The sequence below is a fragment of the Ascaphus truei genome, chromosome 1 (genome assembly GCF_040206685.1).
Source record: "Ascaphus truei isolate aAscTru1 chromosome 1, aAscTru1.hap1, whole genome shotgun sequence".
Lineage (NCBI taxonomy): Eukaryota > Metazoa > Chordata > Amphibia > Anura > Ascaphidae > Ascaphus > Ascaphus truei.
Window position 1 is genome coordinate 271,403,105 of NC_134483.1, and position 18,200 is coordinate 271,421,304.

At 43.4% G+C, this 18,200-nt stretch overlaps 1 protein-coding gene across 3 annotated transcripts in view; it reads left to right on the forward strand.

Annotated features, from left to right (window-relative positions):
* Window positions 1-3,650: 3,650 nt before the first annotated feature.
* Window positions 3,651-18,200, forward strand: part of LOC142496976 (uncharacterized) — a 168,505-nt gene continuing 153,955 nt past the window's right edge. For all 3 annotated transcript variants that reach the window (XM_075604135.1, XM_075604145.1, XM_075604153.1), the window contains exon 1: window positions 3,651-3,807. In XM_075604135.1, the coding sequence (XP_075460250.1) occupies window positions 3,805-3,807 (3 nt within the window). In that variant the 5' untranslated portion in view covers window positions 3,651-3,804. The remainder of the gene's footprint in view (window positions 3,808-18,200) is intronic.

The window sequence follows — 18,200 nt, forward strand, 5'->3', positions numbered from 1 at the left end:
ACATCGGAACCCCCCCTAACCCAGAAGAGAGGTAGGGAACACATCCCTCAATGTATAACATTGCAGGATTGAGGGTACATGGACATTGAGGGACTGCGGATCAGGTAAGATCCCAGGCGGGATTGCTGCTTTAGATATTGTGAAGCGGAGACATCCAGACACTGGTTAAGGGGTTCAGGAAACTAGTCATTCACACCGGGCTTTTATTTCTAGATCCGACATTTACACACACACACACACACACACACACGTAACAAGGACTAATTGTAGTATAATGTAATACAATAAATACATTTACGTCAAAAACGTATGTTGTTTTGACTAGGAATTTATTAAATGTATTTTATTTATATATTTTATTTAAAGCTGGGTTGGGGGCGGGACTAGGGTTGGGGGCGGGACCAGGGGCGGGGTTGGGGACAGGACTAGGTGGCGAGTAGATTTTTTGGTTGGGCAAGTAGATTTTTGGGTGAAAAACCACAGTATGAAAAACAATAATTATTCCACAGAAGTGGTGTACAACACTGTAAAGCAGGAATCTTGTGGAATCAGCAAATCTTTGTGAGTGTTGGAAGTGATTATGATCGTGAGCTTGTCAGTAAAAAAATTCAACTTAACCATGTGCAGGTAAAGTGAGGCCGTCACGGGTCCCTCGTGAAGGGCTATCAGCGCCAGCCCCAAGGGTATGTACAAGATGCAGAATCCACTGGCATAATGAACAGCATAATGTGGATAGTATAGTCCAGATTACTCACGGTCCTCCACAATCTTCAGTCCGAATAGAGGTTCCTGCAAAGCATGCTCCCAAGCATTAAGTATGTAGCAGGGGAGGATCCAAACAGGAAAAAGCTGGTGTACTGTACAGCCAAAAAAGGTAACGCTGGACGTGGTGACCAAGAACGATGTTTATTGATTAAAATCCAAAAATGTGGTGCTTGCAAGCTTTCAATTAACTAATTGAAAGTACTTTGCGGAGGATAAAGGTGAGTTGGCTAGAGTAGCCGTTTGTATTAACCTGGTTGCATTTCTAAGTCACATGCTCACTTGTGTGCTGTTCATGACAGATAGTATATGGGGACAGATTTAGGGAAGATATTGTCCATTTAAGGACCTTTCTGAAGGTGAAAAGTGGGCCAGCGAGAGAGCTGTGTATTAATTATGGTGCACTCACTGTGGAAGGTAATAGCAAGTACTAATAGTCCAATAAGAGTATTACTCTGTGGAAGGGAGGGTGTAGAAAAACCACACTGCTACTATATGTGGACATATCCACAACTTGTCCACTCTAGGACTTCGAATAAAATAACAAAACTTTAATAACATCAATAAACATAGTGAATAATATACAGTACATAGTGAACTAGGTTAACATCCTCCTAGGGGTGGCGACTAGCTGTAGGATAGTGCCTTGCGTAGTGCTCCGGTGAACACAAAGTGTAAGGCCTGGGACATGGTACAACAGGCCGTGCTGAGCCGTGCTGAGCCGCGCTCAGCAGATGCACTTATCCCCTGCATCTGTGATCAGCGCGGCTTTAGCAGCCGCTTCCGCACGCTTCCGCATGCATACGGAGGCTCACAAATTTGCAGGAGACAGGCAGGTTTGAATTTCGGTGCTGAGGGGAGCGGAGGAGGGGTCACGTGACCGCAACCATCCAATGGGAACAAGGGACTAGCCCCGCCTCCCGCCCCGCCTCCGCCCCACCCCCAAAGCGCGCTCACTGCCTCGCCTGCCAGGACGCAAAAAGGCCCCAGCTTGAGCAGGCGAGGCAGAGCAGGAGCGCGGCTCAGCACGGCCCGAGGCACCATTCCCGAGCCCTAATAGAACACAGAGCCTTTGGTGAATGTTGTTCTGTTGTGCGCTCTAGGGTTGCGCTGCCATAGAGTCTTATCAGCCAATTACTGTGCCGTTGAATAAGGGAAATGAGTGTGGAGTTAGCACCTGGCACTTAGGTGGGGACTGTGTAGGCCCCCCCCAACCCATGTAGTGCACTGTAAGGTGATTCAAGCTCTAGCTGATATGCTGATCCTGTCAGTCCTGTCGCCTGTGCATGTGCAGCATCTGCAGCAGCTGTGTTAACTCCTACTCTCCCTCCGTGGATCTCAGGAAAATACAAGTGGAGAAGGGAGGGGAAGGTATCCAAAGCAACAGCAAAACGGCAATGATCCAAATGAAAAAATATCCGGTAGGTGAGATGAAAAATAGGCTTTTATTGGTTCAAAACAGAATGGACAGCAATGTCCAAAATGGCCCTTCTATGCGTTTCACACCGTTAGGGCACTTTGTCAAGGAGCCTAACCTGGCATACTGCTGCGGCCGAGTTTATTCGAGCATTTGCCCGTTCTCGGCCGCAGCAGTAACCTGGCGCGCGCCGGAGGGTGCTGGGCGCGCGCCGAAGCAGCGGAAGAGCGCCCTCCGATCGGGGCGCTCTCCCTCTCGCTGCCGGGTCCCCCGGAACCCCCTGCCGCCGTCCCCCACATCGCGGGACACCAGGGCTCCCTCGGGGAGCCCTGGACGCGCGTGCAGGGGGCGCTGGCACCCGATGACGCGTGACCGCGCATCGGTGACGCGCGGCACGCCGAGGGAGTGGGGCTAGCAAGCCGGTGCATCCCCCGGCTTGCGGAACTAGCCCTGCTCGGATTAAGTGTGTCGGTAGTGTAGGTGAAAGATGATGCAATTACTCAATCTTCTATCAATTGTAAGACCTACCCATACAGATATCCCACACACTCTGATACTAGAAAATATAATACCACTGTATGTATGGGTAAATACAAAGTGATGTGCTAGAGAGAAACCCTGGTAGTATTAGGGTATGATCGCTGTAATTAGCACATGCATACTGTAAGTATCCATGTAACCTCATGGAACATGAACATCCACACTAATAATCAAACATCACATTGTATACTGAATTTATCCTCTATGTATAAAAAGAGGTGGTGGAACCAGCTAAATTAGCTAAGTAGTTACTAGATAATGTGAAAAGTCATACATCAGTACAGCAGCATGTATAATTCAAAATGGAATGGCATAGCAGCCGAATAATCCATAATACAAGCCGTATATTTCAATTCCAGAGGCCGTCGCCATATCCCTGGACGCCACCATCGTGACGTCGTCCGCATCCCCAACGCACGTTTCATGTGATGATGCACGCTTCTTCTTACTTAGTAAATATTGTATTATTTATCTCTTTTGTACCCTGATTGATCACAATTATTATTGCGAATATTATACAAGTGCTTTTTGAGCTGTGTATTAACCCTTGTCTTGTTTGCAGGTCACATGCTCACAGGTGTGCCACACTGTACGTGACAACTTGCATGCCTTGATACGTAAAGCTTAAATACTTTATGAAGTTTTATAACGTTTGAGATTGGTTTGATTAGCCTGCATGAGTCTTATGAATGCACAGGAGTGCCTTTAATATACAGTACTGTACATGCTCTGTGCTTTGCTCAGCTTTTGAATATTGTATAGAGAATGACATTTGCCAGGAAAGTAAATATTCAAAGCATTGTTACTCATTTTGTGCAATGTTTAACAGTGCCAGTATAAAGCCTGAATAGGTTTTCTTTCATCTCATCTTGTGTTGGTGGGCGGGGTGTTTCTCCTGGAAACATAAGAGATGTTTTTGTTAATGATTACGGAACAGCAGACTAGGAATGAGCCCAGTAAAACTTTCATTGTAACTTTTTCTACAAAACCATTAATTGCAGAGTATTTGATTTAAAAAAAAAAAAGGGTTGGTGTGAAACAAGAAAAAGAACAATATCCATAATTTGGGAAGAACGTTTTTCAGCATGGTAAGTTGAAACAAATTCAAAATTGTATTCTTTTTAAATCAGGTGCAATGGTTGTGTTACATCAATATAACATTTTATTTTTTTATTTGTAATCATGCAACATGTATACAAATGTATTACATATGAATATACTGTATACTATCTTATTTTTGTTCTTTTGAGTGAATGTATCTTTAACTAATTAATGCACATCAATTTGCTGCCTGTCACAGTGTGTATTTTGTTCTCTTTTCATAGCCTCAAAAACAAAAAAGTAACCAGCGTTTTTTAATGAGTGTGGCTGTCACTAAATAGCTGTAACTGACCAGGTGTGTGACATACTTGTCTTCTGCTGGATTTAATAAAAGTACAAATGAGGAGACATATCAAAAGTTTTGCAGTAGTGTGGCTGCAAATTATGTTTGTAGACTGTACAATTTGAAATCTTGCATGAGTACTTCAGTATTAGGTGATATCTTCTTTATTTGGGCAAACAATGGATATTATTAGACAAGCGTTCGAGAGTTCTCACCTCTTCCTCAGGTCAGCGTTAGTTATTTACATAGATTCCAGAAGCTTAACACAGATGTAAAAAAAGATAAAACAATTCTGCCATCTAAAGCTGTGGACATAGTGCATATGGTGGCGCGCGTGGTGCGAACAAAATACAGTAGCTCTATCAGGCCAGTCACAGTGCGCACGACCGCACGCGCAAGAAAGCGCGATAGGATTTTGAGAAGACAAATTATTTTGTTTTTTCGTGTGATGGCCGCGTCACGTGAGTGGTTTAGCCAATGAGGACGAACCAGCCTCGTGACGTCACGGCCACGCCTCCCCATCGTGAGTGCATCTGAGTGCACAGATCGCTCAGATGGCAGGCGCGCGTGACTCCTTGCGCTCCGTTGCGCGTGCGCACCTGCATTACGTCTGATGCCTTAGGTAGATGAGTAGGAAAGGAATGACAGAGAATAGTAAATAAAGAGACAGGGCAATGAATGTATGAAAGGGGCAGTGAGAAATAGGACCAATCATCCATCAGCAGTGGGCAGGGGGGTGAAGAGGCAGGGAGAGAGGAGGTTGAATGGTAACATTTATAGCGAGGCAGGGATAAACATTACAAAAAAATACGATAGTTTGTAATTAAGTAGAGATTGCCGTGATAGTCCAGTATCGATAGTGCAGACTAAAGGAGTACTTCAGTATTAGGTGATAGAAAAGGTATCAGCTAATACTGGTAGTGTGTAAAAAAAACACCATATCAGCATTAACTCCTCTTGTTTTGTGTGTCAAAGAACATTATAATTTTGAGTTCAAATGTTTTCCGTTCTTGAGCCCTTTTTTTATACATTCCATTGAGGATTTTTATTTTTTAAATAATTTATGAAATAATCTGGTTGTGAGAAGTGGTGTCCCACTGGTGAGCACCAATGTAGCATTATTCAAATGTTGTATGAAAATAGATAATATTTTTTTTACATAGCACTGAACGTGTACACAACGCCACATAGAATTTTGGAGGCACAATAAATCACGGCCCTGGAGAGCTTGCAATCTAATTGGGTTGCCTGAGGCACCGAGAGATAAAGGGACTTGCCAAAAGTCATAGTTAGAGCTGAACCTGGGATTGAAACCAGATTCAACTGCTTCTAAGGCATGGACACGGCAGACACACTAAGCTACTGATTTAACCGTATTCTGCATTCAGGCTGTATTCACTGAGTGGTGGTAACCTAGCCACTGTATAAAGAAAAACACATGTGCAGTCGCCCCTAATATAGCAGCACAGATATGTTTAATGCATGAAATGGCTAGATTCATTTTGAAAAATCCCACAGAGGATCAATGGGGTCTATGATTCAAGAAAGAGGTCAGCGCTGATGTATTTGCATAAAAAAATGCATTTGTTGTCAGTCTGAGAAATATATACGTCTAACAAAATGTCTTTACTGTTTTAGAATTTGGTGCATGACAATTGGCGTATTCTTTGGTAAAAAAAATTACTGACGCCACCTTTAAGGTGACAGGGAAAACCAACGCAGAAAACTGCCACGAAAAGTAACGCAAGCTGCACATTTCCTAATACATACACCTGCAGCAACATGCAAATGTAACTCCGCCCTAACTCTGACCACTTGGTCCACAGATCCATCATCTCGTTGCAGACAGACACAGTTATACACAAAACGTGTGCAACTAAGATTACTACATAGATGTCGCTTGGTGCAGTTATATTTCAGCTCAAATTGAGACAAAAAGAACAACTTTGTGCCAAAATGATGTCTGTGATACATACTGCTGCGACCAGCTTTATTGCTGCATTTGCCCGTCTTGTCCCGCGGCTGTTTTCGGGCTGGAGCCGAACTTGGCCGAGCGCCAGCCGGATCTTCCCCGGTCGTTCCTCTCCCCTCGCAACCTCTGTCTCCGCTTCTACGGGTCCAACGGGTCCCCCGGGTCCCCCTCTGCCTTCCCACATCCCTCCTTACCCCGCCACCACCTTCGGGGAGCCCCGGGCATGTGCGCCACGTGCGCACGCACCCTGTACCGCGTGACCGCGCATCAGTGACGCGTGGCACGCAGCGGGGAAAAAAACAAGCACGCCGCGTCTTCTCGCGCATTGCGGTGGCAGCAGAATAAGATTTAGCTCCGTCGCCTCTGTACAGCCCTGTGCATGGTGCAATTCTGGGACAAGGAGCTGCAGGAGAAAGCAATCTTGCTCATGAACAACACAACTTTTGCCTTGATACACAGACCCAGTGGTCAAGTCGGCATAAAAAAAGTAGTGGCCCTGTGACAGATTTAAAGAAAGATGTACATGTATTATGCTTTGGGACAAAGATCTTTGGAATTTGTGTTAGAAAGATTTAAGCAAGATTTATGCTATTAAACATAGGAAGGGGTGAGGCTTTCTGAAACAAATTCCATTTTTTTTTCAAATAGAAATGGAAATGTACAGTAAGACTGTAAATAAAGAATTGGTAATAGTGTGTAGACCCGCTTCTCTGCAGGTTTCAGCAAATGTTTGAAAAGTTTGCAAAACACACAAAAATGTTGCTAGAAATTTTGGAGTCAAAATTTCTAGCAAAACGTTACAAATTTGTCAAAATTTGCTATTATTCTTGTTTAGTCTCAAATTAGCGAACTGGAGGGGGGTGGAAGGGGGAGGATAACCCTCGCTACTGCTGACTGGATGAACGTGGAGTGGAGGTGCTGCTATCAGGGGATAATACAAATATGGCAACGACAAGAGAACAAGAACCCCAAGGAGAGCACTCATACACTGTAAGGTAGAACAGGTAAGCCAGAGACCATGTGTTGATGTAGAGGAGTGAGTGAATAATAAAACTGTGTCTTCTTTATTTGAGTCGTAACTCTAAACATTAAAATATGGGGGAACGTTGTGTGTCAATGGTAAGGATTATTGAGCCAGTATACAGCAAAGTTAAAATTGGACGAGTGATCCAGAGATGAAGTCCCTGTGCTATCTAAACTCCTAGGTGAACTACTGCTGATATAAACAGCTGTCCCGATCAGTATACTGCACCGACACACTTTATTCGAGCAAATACCCAGTTTGTACCTGGCAGATACCAGGAATGCGCCGCTCCTCACCTCTGACAAGCCCCGTTGCGTTTGCCTTCCCAGCCTGGGTTCATGCCTGGCTGATGGGCGGCTGATCTGTTAAATGATAATGATTAGGATTTAATAGGCTGCAATGCTTCGCGTGTCTACCAGATGGCATAAATTCATGAATTGTAATGCAGTATATATATATATACTGTGCAGTATTGCAGCCAGCGGGAATAAAATGCTTCAATCCCTGCCTGGAAAATACCTCAATGCACTCGGGCAGAAAACAGTCACAAACCTCAATACATCCGGGTATACCCGAATTCGTGGGACTAGCCGAGCTCGAATAAAGTGTGTCGCCAGTGTACACCCCATCGTGGTATATAGTAGGTGATATAGTGATATACCCTACGTTAGGGGTATGGCCACGTCCACACAGAGGTAGATAGTCACAGTGGACAGATATGAGGCACAGAGACAGATATCAGTGCGTATCAGTAGTTATTCAAAACAGTAAACTGGTAGTGCCTGTTAACATGTGAAACTCCAAGTCGTGGAGTGACATAGATAGGTTAAGGCACCTAAAGCAGCATAACTGGCTCCCCTTAATGCTCGTAGGGCTACTGCAGTGTTCTCCCGGGAGGGCATATACAAACAAAAGCACAGATGAGTAGTCACTGTGAGTATATGTGCAGCCCAACACTCGGTTAGTCACAGGTGTATCAATTATACCGTGACAATAGATAATTGAACAAAGTTCAGTAAATAGTGCTCTAATGACCATAGGTAGAAAGTTTATAAAATAATCAGTACATTTCTTGATTGAAGAAAAAGATCAAACAGGTGAGTTCATACAGTAGAGGCAACTCTTATTCGAACAAAAACCAGTGGCAATTCCCCAAAAAAACCAGGAAACACCCAGGTACATTCTGAATACATGCCTTAAACTTTCCTTAAACTAGCCCCAGCATTTCTGCATTGATAAATGGCCTATCAGATTAACAGCAGGGATTCCCTGGCAGTCCCATTCAAACTGAATTGGACTGCCAGGGATCCCTGCTGTGTTAATCCTATGGGTCGTTAGTCAATGCAGAAATACCTTAAACGTGCCTCAAACTAGCCCAGAACATACCCAGCACATACCCAGCACATACCCAGAATGTAACCCGGCTAGTTTACGGCAAATGTTAGAATAAACGTTGCCTCTACTGTAGTAAAGTGAGTACTCGGGTATGTAGGTGGGCGTGTAGTATAGACCTATATGTAAAGTCCTGGTAAGTGGTGTGAATGGAGAGTGATTAGCTCCACCACATCACTGTCAATGAGGACAAGGTCTAAAAACGCAGACAAAACACCTATTAAATACCTCCCAATGAATAAGTGGGTAACTCACATTGATGTTCCTGTGTTCTTCTGATGGGCGTGCATCTGCGGTAATTCGTCCAGTATTCTCCACGAGGCGCGGTGATGCGGAGCACAGCCAAGGATAAGGATGTGACAGGATTCAGCAATGATGTTAAAAACACTTATTTATTGCGGCATCATGGTGCAGACAGACAAGGAGAAAAAAGGGGGGGTGTGGGGTCTCGCTCTTACGCGTTTCACGCCTGTTCGGCGCTTCGTCAGAGAGTAGAGATAGTGTGCTGGGCCCACCCTTCTTATAGATCATATTGCCTGCCGGAAATTGGATATCTCAACATTTTACGGAAACCGGAAATGACATAATTGGATTGGATACCGGAAATGACATAACGGGAGGTGTGCACCTAACAACCTGGGTAAAAACACAAGGTTGTTATGGCAATGTATCATATCCCCGCTAGATAGAGAAACGGCAAGCAATTATATACTAAGGGGTTGCCCAGAACAAATGCCCCGCAGATACAAGTTTAAAAACATGCGGTAGAATGATAAAAACAACTGGGTGTATAAACAGCTGATCTGAGGACATAACGAATTGTGTTGAAGATACATCTATATATATATTTTGATGCATTCACATTATTCATAAGTATAAGCAATGCATTTATCAACAATAATAACAATAATAAACACAGAAGCTCAGAGAAATATATCGTAAGCCATATTGGTAATGATGAAAATCTGAGACAACATAATATCATATACATATATACAATATATACTACGTCGGCGATTGATGACGTCATCACGTCAGAGGGGTGGGACATGCGCTCACGGTCGAAGCGCTTCCTATCCCCAGCAGCCTCCGAAATGGGGCTTTGCGATCATAGCACTTTGCCAATAATTGTTTTTATCACGAGCGCACCTCTGGCTGTTACTATCTGAGCACCCGGTCTTTAGCTGTTGGTGCCCGGCCACCCACATAGAGGTCTGCCCGTGGATTAAGGACGAGTGTATCCCGTGATACCTACTTGGCTCATGTTAACAGGCACTACTTGTGCACTGTTTTGCTATAGGGACGCACACATGACTACATGTCTTATAACTTGTGATACCTACTTGGCTCATTAACCAGGCACTACTTGTGCACTGTTTTGCTATCTACACTATAGTGACGCACACATGACTACATGTCCTATGTTACCAGGCACGCTATCGTGCATAGTGTAAGCAGCTATTGATCCTGCTCCCCATACTGTCTACACGCAGGCAGGGCATCCTAATGTCCTCACTGTCGGATCTATATATTGGAACAGGCACTATCTGTGTATTGTCACGGTATAATTGATACACCTGTGACTAACCGAGTGTTGGGCTGCACATATACTCACAGTGACAACTCACCTGTGCTTATGTTTGTATATGCCCTCCCGGGAGAACACTGCGGTAGCCCTACGAGCATTAAGGGGAGACAGTCATGCTGCTTTAGGTGCCTTAACCTATCTATGTCACTCCACGACTTGGAGTTTCACATGTTAACAGGCACTACCAGTTTACTGTTTTGAATAACTACTGATACGCACTGATATCTGTCTCTGGGCCTCATATCTGTCCACTGCGACTATCTACCTCTGTGTGGACGTGCCCATACCCCTAACGTAGGGTATATCACTATATCACCTACTATATATACCGATGATGAGTTTTGTCAGTGGTAAATTGAAGTGGTAATGACTTGGATGGAAATAGCCATGAGAATGGTGACTTCCTAAAAGAGGCTATTTGTTGGCATGTATTAGCTTGGTAAACTGGCAGTTTCATACGATACAAATCAGGCTTTATATTTCACTTGGTCAGACTGCAGTCTCTGCATATGAGTTTTTATTTCCTTAATGCATATGTCAAGGCACTTTGGCGGATAATTCACTAAGGTTGATAACTGAAACAAAATTGATATTTGGAAATATCGCCATTTAAAAAAAAAATAGACCTATTAACTAAAGGTATATTGTCAGCGATAATCTACAGAAAATAGAGTTTCTATTGCGGCACAAATTAGCATGTAAATGAGAAATGAATACCAAATTACTCATTCACATGCTACTCTTTAAACTACAATACCCAGCGATTTTTGGGCTACAGCCGCGGCCCCTTTTATTCTCCGACATCTCCGAATTTTTTCGGGGATTTTTTCCGAATGCCACGACCCTTCACCGCGTTCATGCCGCATTCATGTTGCATTCATGCCGGAGTCACCCACGGTTGATGTGTTTATTGATGTGTTTATGGATAATGGTTCGGATTTAATTGGTTTCAATTATTCGCGTATCCGCCAGGTGGCAGATATTCATGAATTGTAATGCGCATGCGCTTCAGTAATGTGTTGACTTGCAGGTATTTAAAAAAATACCACAGTGGTCCATTGTAAATTGACCTTGGTACTGAAGAAGTTACAATAATGTATCAATTTAGGCTTTTCATATTAAAACTAAATGCGCAGTGTCTGGTGTTCGATTGTCCTGAGAGTTCCGAGATGAGTGCACAACTGCAGTCCGTGTTCCAAAAACCCAACAGAACGAACGCTTATTTAATATGGGCCGCGATTAATGCAACAGATGATAAGATGGCAACAGTTGGTCAAATTTATCAGTATTTTATCGAAAACTATGACTTTTACAAATTTTCACCAGATGCTCATGTGTGGAAGTGTGCAATAAGGAAACAATTATGTATTGATCCGTGTTTTTTTCGTATTGATCCCGCACACGGTGTTAAAGGAGGGTATTGGTGTGTAGCACCAGATTTTTCCCGTATCTTTGATCATGGAGACTTCAAAAGGTGAAAGGTCATGTTAAAACCAACTAAGAAACGTCAGTCGCAGGCAAGCAATGCACCAGCGCCAGCACCGGCTTCCAATAACGGTCCGACCGTCAGTGTAAACCTGGTGACCGGCAACCCTTGCTGTCTGTCCCCGCCCGGATACCTGCAGCCTGAGCCGGATTTCGCGTACAGATTCCAGCAAGCTTGCATGTACCAAAGCGATTTTCAGCCTCATCAGCTACAGGTGTAGTAGTCCCATTGTTACCTGTCAACTAGGTGTATAATCAAGAATACGGGACTGGCAGTGGCTCGGCGCCAGCTGACTGGCAAAGTCTATGGTGAGTAATGTTGCCGTATTTTATTCTGTTTTTGAAATATCAATATCAATGCACAGTCAAGCGGAAAAAAGGTGATGTAGAAATAGCGCTAAAGAACCAATTGTAGATAATGGGCCCTAGATGAGGGTAAACCCCCTAATGGGGTATTAGGCTGCCTGGTGGAACCTGATAGTACAATCTGACAGAGATACAAAAACAAAAGAGATACCGGCGCCTAGTGAGTCCAATTAGGTGATAGTCCTGGGAATTCCAGACAGAAGGATATATGTCCAAAAGAGGTGACTTACAATTCCTCAATCTTAAGGTGATCAGATGTGACTTCATCCATTTGGAGTATGACATGAAACGAGAAAGGAACAAGATATAGTGCAACACAGCTAACAAAAATCACTCTGACATAGACCTACAAAACAATACAATACAAACAAGACTAACATGAGACACACAAGAGCAAAGCTGAAAGTAAAAGTTAGTTTAAAACAACTCTAAAACAATAAAAATGAATGGACGAAGAGCTCAGAGAACGCCAATCCAGTGGAGTAAAACCAAAGCGCTAATCACAGGATGGCTGCTGTATGCAAGCAATGGATGTCAGGTAAGGGATAGAATCTGTCCTCCTCAAGCTGGCAAGTGTGATTCACCGGCGTATTCCCCCATTTCTCGTGCTCCTCAAACCGGAAATTACGTCACCGGATGTTGGGCGGCACATTCGGGCAAAGATCCTTCCTACTACTGCTCCAGAGCCTCAGCACTCAGCACTCCTCTTGTTAGATTGTCCAGGATCTTCGCCCGAAAGTCCCGCCCACCTGTGACGTAACATCCGGTGACGTCACTTCCGGTTTGAGGAGCACGGGACACGGGGGAATATGCCTGTGAATCACAATTTCTAGCTTGAGGAGGACAGATTCTATCCCTTACCTGACATCCATTGCTTGTATACAGAGTCGTCTAATCGTAATGGAGAAAGTGACCCTTGGATTTCCGGGAGAGCAGCGGCAACGTCGTGAACGAGTAGTGGAGAAGATGGACTGTGGATTTCCGGGAGAGCAGCGGCAGCATCGTGAACGAGTAGTGGAGAAGATGGGCTGTGGATTTCCGTGAGAGCAGCGGCAGCATCGTGAACGAGTAGTGGAGAAGATGGACTGTGGATTTCTGGGAGAGCAGCGGCAGCATCGTGAACGAGTAGTGGAGAAGATGGGCTGTGGATTTCCGTGAGAGCAGAGTCGTCGAAGCATAATCGAGGAAGTGGCCTGCGGGTTCGATGGGTTGGATGCCATTTGTTTTGCTTTGAGTGTACAATTGCGGCCAAGTTTATTCGAGCATTTGCCCGTTCTTGGCCGCAGCAGTAGCCTGGCGCGCGCCCGAGAGTGACGGGCGCGCGCCGAAGCAGCGGAAGAGCGCCCTCCGATCGGGGCGCTCTCCCTACCGCTGCCGGGTCCGCCGGGTCCCCCGGAACCCCCTGCCGCCGTCCCGCGATCGCGGGACACCAGGGCTCCCTCGGGGAGCCCTGGACGCGCGTGCAGGGGGCGCACGCTCCCGAAGACGCGTGACCGCGCGTCTATGACGCGCGGCACGCCGAGGGGCGGCCACTAGCAAGCCGGGAAATCTCCCGGCTTGCGGATCTGGCCGCAGTGCGATAAACTGTGTCGCCACTGTACATCACCGAATTTCTTCTTGACATAATAAGGCTTATGTGTATTAAAACCCTTAGCCTTTGGGGTCAGCAGAAGATTTTCTTTATTAGCCTTAGCCTTTCGCTTTGGCCTTTGCTTGGAAATGTCTCCTGCCTTTCGCTTTTTCTGCGTGACAGGCACGGCAGAGGCGAGTGGGTTCCTGCGTCCATAGAATCGGGGTTTATCCATGGAAGCAGATGGCACACTGCAGTATCTGGACAAGGGAAAGTTCAGATACAGATCATCGAGTGGTGGGCTATGCAAAGTGTGTAACCTTTTATGCATGGCGACGAGGTACAGATGCTAAAAGTGGGCGTACTCTAATGTGAGTCATTAACGTATAAACACACCATCCATTTTGTGGATTCACTGCACATTGAATACACATCGACTAAACATCGAAGATACATTCTTGTGCTTGTATTTCTTTCTACTCACATCAATGCCTGTTAAAAAGATTTCAAAGGATCTCAGCATGAGAATTAAGGAGATGTACACGAGCGGACAACGAATTGCAGATATCCAACGCTGGTTAGATGCTTCTGGCCTCGTTGTACCAACAACCACTGTGTGCTATCATGCACACGGTAAGACCAAACAACGCACGAGGACACCAACGGTAACTAACGTGTAAGTATATTTATATAACTATATAATACAGTATATCTATCTATTATTGTTTATATTGCTGCATATTAATATAACTATATAGTATAGATCTATCTAATATTATAGTTATTTCTGTTTATTTATATTACTATATAATACAGTATATATAGCTATTATTGTTTATATTGCTGCATATTAATATAACTATATAGTATAGATCTATCTAATATTATGGTTATTTCTGTTTATTTATATTATTATATAATACAGTATATCTATCTATTATTGTTTACTGTAAATGATCTGCTGTACTTGTGGCCTACTGCACTGTAACTTACCGGATTGTTGTTTTTCTGTACACTGTAGGGAGACAACTCTTCTGGTCGACAAAATAAGTGAAGAGAATGATGAGAAGAATGCCTTAAGGGTCAAAGACACTCTGCTGCAAAATCACAATCTTACTGTATCCGAGACCAGCATAAAGAAGATGAGACGCAGAATTGGATGGAAATATGGACGTGTGAGGTTAGTACTGGACACTACAGAAGTGTTGTTTAAGAAACTGTGCTGTACCTATAACATTATTCCTTGTCATTACAGAGCGTATCCTATGATAAGGAACGTTAACAAGATCAAGAGAGTGGTCTAGGCCCAGGCATGGATCGACAGTGGAGAAACTTTCCAGGATTGCATCTTTACTGACGAGTCTACTGTATTGCTGGAGAGATTTGCCACCTTTGCATTCCACAAAAAAGGTCGCATATCTATGAAGCCGCGTCCAAAACACCCAGTGAAGATGCATGTGTGGGGTGCCTCTGTAGGCGTGGACCAGGATGCATTGTCATCTTTGAAGGTAAAATAAGTCACACACTTTTGCCTTATGCACTGTACTGTACTAGTGTGAAATTTTTTGAGCACTTTTCTTTTCTTGTTATTGGAATCATGAATAAAGCTTTTTTCCAGGAGCAAATTGTGCCTGAGATTGTGGAATACATCACACGTGAGTTCCCGGATGGTCACCGTTTCTACCAGGACAACAATCGAAAGCACACCGCGTCAACAGCGCATATTCTAGAGCGCGGTATCAACTGGGTGAAGATGCCAGCGGAGTAAGTGCGGTAACCGTGTCTCATTTTTCCCCACTGTTTTTACTGTGTATCTCTTTAACTAATTGTCCTTTTTTCCCCCCTCCAATGACAGATCGCCAGACTTCAATCGTATCGAAATGGTCTGGCATCAGCTGAAGGATCATATCTGAAAAGTCGTGAAACCCCCAAAAAGGATGAGTTGGCGCAAGGCATAATGAGATTTTGGAACTATGTACTCACCGTGGAACGATGCAATAAATATATTGACCATATTGCGACTGTGTTGCCCATTGTGATCGAGCGTAATGGGCAAGCATCAGGAACGTAGTATGGTATAGTACTGTACTGTAGTATGGTAAGTACAGGCACACCAAGTACAGTACTGTATAATACAGGTAAGTATGGCACAGATTTTTTCTTTCCTGAGAGAGAAGCACTAGCCATCTGGTTACAAAGTATTTAACAGTAGTTACAGTATACAGTAGTTACAGTATAGACTAGTTTGACAGTACTATCTGCATACTGTAGTACAATATGGAGTAGTAGTACACAATGCCATAATACAGTATGCACATAACTGCACTATTTTTTTATTTTCTTGTCTTTTCAGAGAAAAAAGAATGGACAGTGGGGGGGGGGTATCATGTGTACATTTTGTGAACTGTATGTACTGTTAAGTGTATCTATACTGCAGTCATGATTTACACAAAACCTCCCCTCTCTCAATGAACTACACAGAATGAGGAAGAAGATAAAGACGGAAAATGAGTATTACTGTTTTTATTATTATCAATGTGCATTATTCATGATTATCCACCGGCCCTCAATTTTCAACTGTGCTGTAATATTTTGTTATTTCTCTTCTGCATACTTCAATAGTGTATCTACAGTCATGATTCACACAACCCCCCCTTCTCTCAATGATTATTTGTATTTTTCTTTCCTAATAAAATAAAATACATATTTAATTACATTAAGATTTTATTTCTTTGAACTTTAAATTCACTGTGAATGTGTGTGGGGGGGATTCTTCAAGAAGACATACAGTTTTAATAATTGGTTACCTTTTTAATAATTGGTTACATAATCAGATTAACATAAGGGAAATCCAACAATAGGAAAATTAACGAATGGTCTGAGTGAGGTTGAAAAGCACAAAGACAAGCTTTTGAAAATGAATGGTCTGAGAGAGGTGTCGATAAGAGGTTGAAATCCTTGAGCGAGCCTTGTGTGTGTGTGCGAGGGGGAGGGGGGTAAAGCTGCATGAAGGATTAGCTGTACTGTAGTTCAAAGACATGACATATTTTCAACAGGCAGGTTATCATAATAATTTGATCCCCACCCCCCCAAATACATAAAAATCACACAAATCAATCATGTGCAGTCAAACGCACAGTGTCGCAGGAATGTGATGACAGGAATGTGATTGAAACCAGAAAGACACCCATTCAAAGGAATGCTTTGGGAAAGGTGTACTGTACTGTAGATAAGATAAGATGTTGAAATACTGCAGTGCAGTAAATTAGCCTGTGTGCAGGGGCGAGCGAGGGGAGAGCGCTGTATACACCAAAATGTGATACTGTTACAGTACACGCCTATGCATTTTGACAATGTACAAATGAGACATACAGAACAGCACTGTACTGAACATGCATGTATAAATATGCAAATTTAGAATTACTGCGCGCGCACACGTAGACTGTGTACTGATGTAGGTTGAACTGCTACAGTATTAGACTTTGAAGACAACAGCTCGCGAACGCCCACCTGAGTTTTTAGACGGGGATTGCAGTATTGCAGACAGCGCTAAGAATATCCTAATATTACAAGCGCTAAAATACCGGAACATATTCCGGAAAAAAAAATATATCTACTGCATCTGCCCGCGGTTATCAGAGTTGCGCCGCTACGGCCGCATTAGGATAAAGGCGGCCGCAGCTGTACCACCAAAAATTACAATAGCTTTCTATCACCTACCCAGGCTTACGTGAGGCCCATCTTGAATATGAATATAATGGCACATATATACTTTTTTAAGATAACACTAGGCAACCTGGAGTACGGTAAGTGATAAAAACTATATTATATGTTAAAATCTTACATTTTACCATACTAACCCCTTAGTAACAAAATACAAAATGCCCTACTGCTACATCCAACTTGACATATTATATAGTTAAATACTTATCTGTTTATCTTCTCATAAGCAGAATAGAAGATCGATGCCGGCGCAGCTCCTGTAGATATCAGACTCACTAGGTTGGGGTAAAAACTATTTATTAAAGCTACATAAAACGGATACTAGGGAACATGACTGGAAGGCCTCCTCCCATGCGTTTCGGGCGAGTTCGCCCTTTATCTTCTCATAAGCAAGGGTAATTTAGTTCAGTACTTTGGCCAAAGTACTTTAATCCTAAAATCACGACATGGTATGGCCCCTCTGTAGGTCCTAACACTGCTGTACCTGCAAACAGCTCTCATAGCTTAGCACTCCTTTTGACACAATATATATGATGTGGTAGGTTTGGGTTATCAGCTTACAGGAGCTGTGTGTGTGTTTGTAACCCCTTAGTAAACCCATGTCTAGCTGCCCTCTAAGATTTACTAAGGTGCTAAAATAGCTGGAGCCTGTATACCACGAGAATGCCATATTACAAATCAGTTGTCCAGCAATGCCATTTTTACAGCTTTAGTAAATTTCCCTGACTTTTGCAGCTTTGTTTCTTTTAATAGCTTACTGTAGGATTTATTGACTTGCTATGGATTCTATCAATTAACTGTAGAAAATAAGTGTTTGCTTTCATATAGTTTGCAGTATAATTTTAACTCAGTTTAATATCTAAATGGCAAAACGATAATGGGGGGTTTGTGTCAAAATCTCCCGCCTGGAAAACTATGACAAAACTGAAACAAAAAAATTGCACTAGATTTATTAAAAAAAATAAAGTCCTAAATGA